Raw genomic sequence first — 4,211 nt, forward strand, 5'->3', positions numbered from 1 at the left:
ATTATATTATATTATAAATATTTATTAATATTAGAAAGGAGGTACTTACATGAAAGTAGTCGCTTAATTTTTCACAATAAAACCAATAAACCAGTATACTTTCAAACTCTCTTTTCAAACTACTGATTTTTACATCATGTTTGTAAGATTGCGATTTGGTATTTTTTTTTTAATTGGTTTTAGAGTAAATTACACGAATGGTCTGTATGGTTTAGGATAATTTGCACGTGTGTCCCTATCTTATTTTTTTAATTTGGAAGGTCCGTACTGTTTGTTTTTGTTACGCACTTGGTATCTGTCTTACCTAAAAAGACTATTTTGTCATTTATTTTTTAACTTATTTAAATAAACACCCCAACCCCACCTCTCACTTTACGTTACATATCCTACAATTAGTCTTTTTAGGTAAGACAGGGACCAAGTGCGTAAAAAAAACAAACAGTAGTGACCAAACGTGTAATAAAAACAAATAGTAGGGAACTTCTAAGTTAAAAAAATAAGTTAGGGACTAAGCGCACAAATTACCCCAAACCATAGGGACCATTCGTGTAATTTACTCTTAGTTTTATTCCTAATTTTATGTCATTTGACCAATAATCAACCCACCCATCCCCTCCCCTCCCCTCTCACGCTGTCCGTTTGTTTGGCATCCTTTGTTTTCTTTTTTTATAATAAATTAAAAACAAGAAAGGGATAAATAGAACATAAAAGTCAAAAGGAAATATGATAACATAGCACATTTAAATATTCGAGTAATAATATCACTACATGCCACACCATCATCATATGTTAAATAGATAAAATGCTATAACAAAAGAATAATCAATCACAACCTCAACCAACATAACTTACATGACCTTCTTTAACCCCTTCTCCCTTTTGATTTCGAGTCGCATCTCCCTCTAGCTTAAGACATATACTTACACGAGCCTTTACCTAACAAATTAAATCAAAATCAAGTTAATCACAATTCACACACAACCATAACCATCATCAAGGTACCCTACTCTTACTTTTTATCACCAGTGGCGGACCTTAGTGGGGCATTTGGGGTCCCGGACCACTGCTCAATTTCCAGCACACAGTGTAAAAAAAAAAAATTTTTTTTTTTTGGTTTTTTTTATTAGGTGCACCCATTTGAAGTACGAGGGACACCCCTACTAAAACAGTCTGCGTCCGCTACTGTTTATCACCCATGTTCGAATCCAAACACTCAAATGAGTTTATGGCTTATGCGTCTTAAGTCATTTCCTTATTAAGCTCATTTAGTAAATCAACGGAAGTAAACTATAACTTACTTGGATCGTTGAACGTGACAACTCCAGTATGAGCAAAATCACAATTAAAGTCGTTCCGGCCATTTGTCTGATAAAAAGCATTCATGATAAACGCGGCGTGGGCCCGCACATTATTCGGCTCAAAACAAGCCCCACCAGTCTGAATAGGTTTGCAATCTGCCCCGTTGCTGCAAACATAATCAATGTTTGATTGGAGTGCAGCATCGGTGACATCTGGTTTAGGCACACACCACTTTTTGCCTCGTATTGGTGCCGCCGGCAATGATTGTTTTGGTGATGGACCTGTCGGCTTTTGCTGTAGTATACCCACATCAAAAATATTATGAACATATGTTTCAGGATAAGTACAAGTATTTCTGCATAAGGTACATGTTATATGCAGATGTTCTTGGAATTGTGTTTGTTATAATTATGGATTTACAAATATTAAAAATGATTTATAAAGTTGGTTACTCAAATACTTTTTGCTGCATAGTTCATGGTCCACATGACAACCTCACATGACTATCAACAACTCTATTACTATATATAAATGTTATTTAATATATCTTAAATGACAATTCTTCTTTTAATTTTTCAAAAGTGTTATTGTTTTTTCTTATTTAAAAAATAAGCATCATACGTTTTGGTTTAAATAATATAATAAATATTTTGTTTTCATAATTACTATTGGCTGTGTATCACTAGCTTCTTTAATTCAAATACATTTATTAAACTATGCTTTCTTTAATTCAAAATTAACATAGATCAATAATAGAATGGGCTAAATACATTTATTAAACTATGCGTTCTTTAGTAAACGTAATTACTAACATTGTTCCATTTTTGACTATTTAGAAGTCAAAATAGACGTCAAGATTTGTCTAGATCCGATAATACGACGTCGTTATCAGTTTTCTGTTGGATCAGATATCTATGCGTCACGTTACTATCCAACTCCAATGAAACATCGACATGTGCAATCAAATCAGACGAAATTTTGGACTTCAATTTGGGAAAGTAATCAATTACCTGTGATCCGCGCAAGATCCCGATGTTGTAAACTTGAGTGAAATCCGGTCGAAAAAGACCGAAATTCTTCTCATCCAATGATGGCCCTTTCAGATCCTCATTGAACAACGAAAATATGTAGGTCTCAAACTTTCTTCCCGGCATCAATGGCGTTCCAACACCGGAAGCATCTCTCTTCAACAAACCACCGTTATACAACGCCGCATTGACAGGATTCGCGTGTTTGTTTTGTGGGTCTCCCCCCGATGGCCACCCTGTCTCCGCCACAATGATTTCCACATCTGGGTAACCCAGCTTCTTCATCGAAATGTAAACCGCGTCCAGCAGTTGATCAAGCTGGTTGGTATACCTTTAATTTCATTCATCAAGAACACAAATCCATAAATCCATTAACTAAAAAAGTTCAAAATCCCTACAAATCTTTAACTAATAGCTGTGACATGGGAACGACAAGGGTACCTTTTTCCGGTGACTTTATCGAACATACCGGCGTTGGGTTTGAAGAGACAGAAGTTAGCATTCGCTGGAGAGTAACCAAAATACGTATACGGGTTAACCATGAAACCCGATTTGGTTTTTCTCAAGAACTGGAGCATCGGGGCGAGATTGCCCACATCCCATCCTGGTCTAAACGACGCGTTGCTTGGCGGAGTAGATTCCTGAAGGATTCCGAGCGAATGTGGGCTTGAAATCTTAACATCGTTAATCCCAGCTTTAACCAGCGCTGCGTGAAGCACCCTCATCGCCGGCACGAGGTTATCGACGAGGTTCTGAGGCCCCCAGTGGAGCACCTCGGTGCCGACACAGATGTAATGGAACTTGGTAGCTGGGTGAAACGGCTTGATGTTGGCATTAACCCACCGGAGGGCGTTACGGGCGTTGGTGAGTGACGGGATGTCTCCGTTAGGGACGGTGACGGTGACGAGGATGCCGGTGTTGGCAAAGGCTTTGATGATGTCGGGATTGACGTCGAAGATTTTGATGCGGTCGATGACAGTTTTGGATTTCAGGAACTGAGCGACTTGAGAGTGTGATGGCAGGTTGTCGCCCAGGGTGCCGTAGTTGACGCCGATGGAGTGTACGGCGGCGGGGAGGAGGAGGAGGAAGAAGAAAGAAACTCTCGAAAGCTCCATTTTATGTGGTTATTTTTGAGGTGAAACGGAAAGTAATTTTGTAGTGTTGACTGTTGTCGAAGGTTAAAAACATAGAAAAAGGTAGCGTGAGTGGTGCATAGTGCGCACAATAGCGAACGGTGGCAGGTGGCGTAGGACATGCTTCAAGGAATTTATTTGAAATCAGACAGCGCGTAAAGCCAAGAAAAAACGTGTAGCTTATTTATTTATTTATTTTTTATTTTTTTGTCTTTCTTGATTATATATATATATATATATATATATATATATATATATATATATATATATATATATACTAGGTGTGAGACCCATGTATTACATGAGTTTATTTAAAAGAAAAATTAAATACAAAATTCTAAACATTTGAGAATTATAAATTTATAAGAAAAGTGAGAAAATATTGAATTATAAAAATTAAAGTGTTTTTTTTCTCTTTTAAATTTAAACAAATAATTTAGATAAATAAATAAACAAAATTAATGAATATTTAATTTACTAATTTTGAAATTAGAAGGAAAGTTCATTAATGAAATTGATCTGCATTTATTATTATATTTAAACACTATCTAAAATTTAATAAAATGAAAAACCCATAAAATGACATGTGGAATAAAAATTAATTTAAAATAACCACAAAATTACATGTTGCAAAATAAATGAGAATGTGACATGTGACAAAAAGATCTTTATTTATTAGGGAGGATATGGACTTGGATGAATATCTATTGTGCGGACGTGTTGACGGTGTTATTATGTGAGAATGACAGAT

The 4,211-nt window shown here is 36.0% G+C and overlaps 1 protein-coding gene across 1 annotated transcript; it reads right to left on the minus strand.

Annotated features, from left to right (window-relative positions):
* Nucleotides 1–705: 705 nt before the first annotated feature.
* LOC145132095 (glucan endo-1,3-beta-glucosidase-like) lies at nucleotides 706–3,554 on the minus strand. Its single transcript, XM_079066744.1, has 4 exons — nucleotides 2,769–3,554; nucleotides 2,310–2,658; nucleotides 1,299–1,593; nucleotides 706–936 (listed from the first exon to the last, which is right to left on the minus strand). The coding sequence occupies exons 1-4, from the start codon at nucleotides 3,440–3,442 to the stop codon at nucleotides 908–910; spliced, it is 1,347 nt and encodes a 448-aa protein (XP_078922870.1). The 5' UTR covers nucleotides 3,443–3,554; the 3' UTR covers nucleotides 706–907.
* Between the last annotated feature and the right edge of the window lie 657 nt (nucleotides 3,555–4,211).

This window comes from Lactuca virosa, chromosome 8 (genome assembly GCF_052849685.1).
Source record: "Lactuca virosa cultivar CGN04683 chromosome 8, Lactuca_virosa_CGN04683_v6, whole genome shotgun sequence".
NCBI lineage: Eukaryota > Viridiplantae > Streptophyta > Magnoliopsida > Asterales > Asteraceae > Lactuca > Lactuca virosa.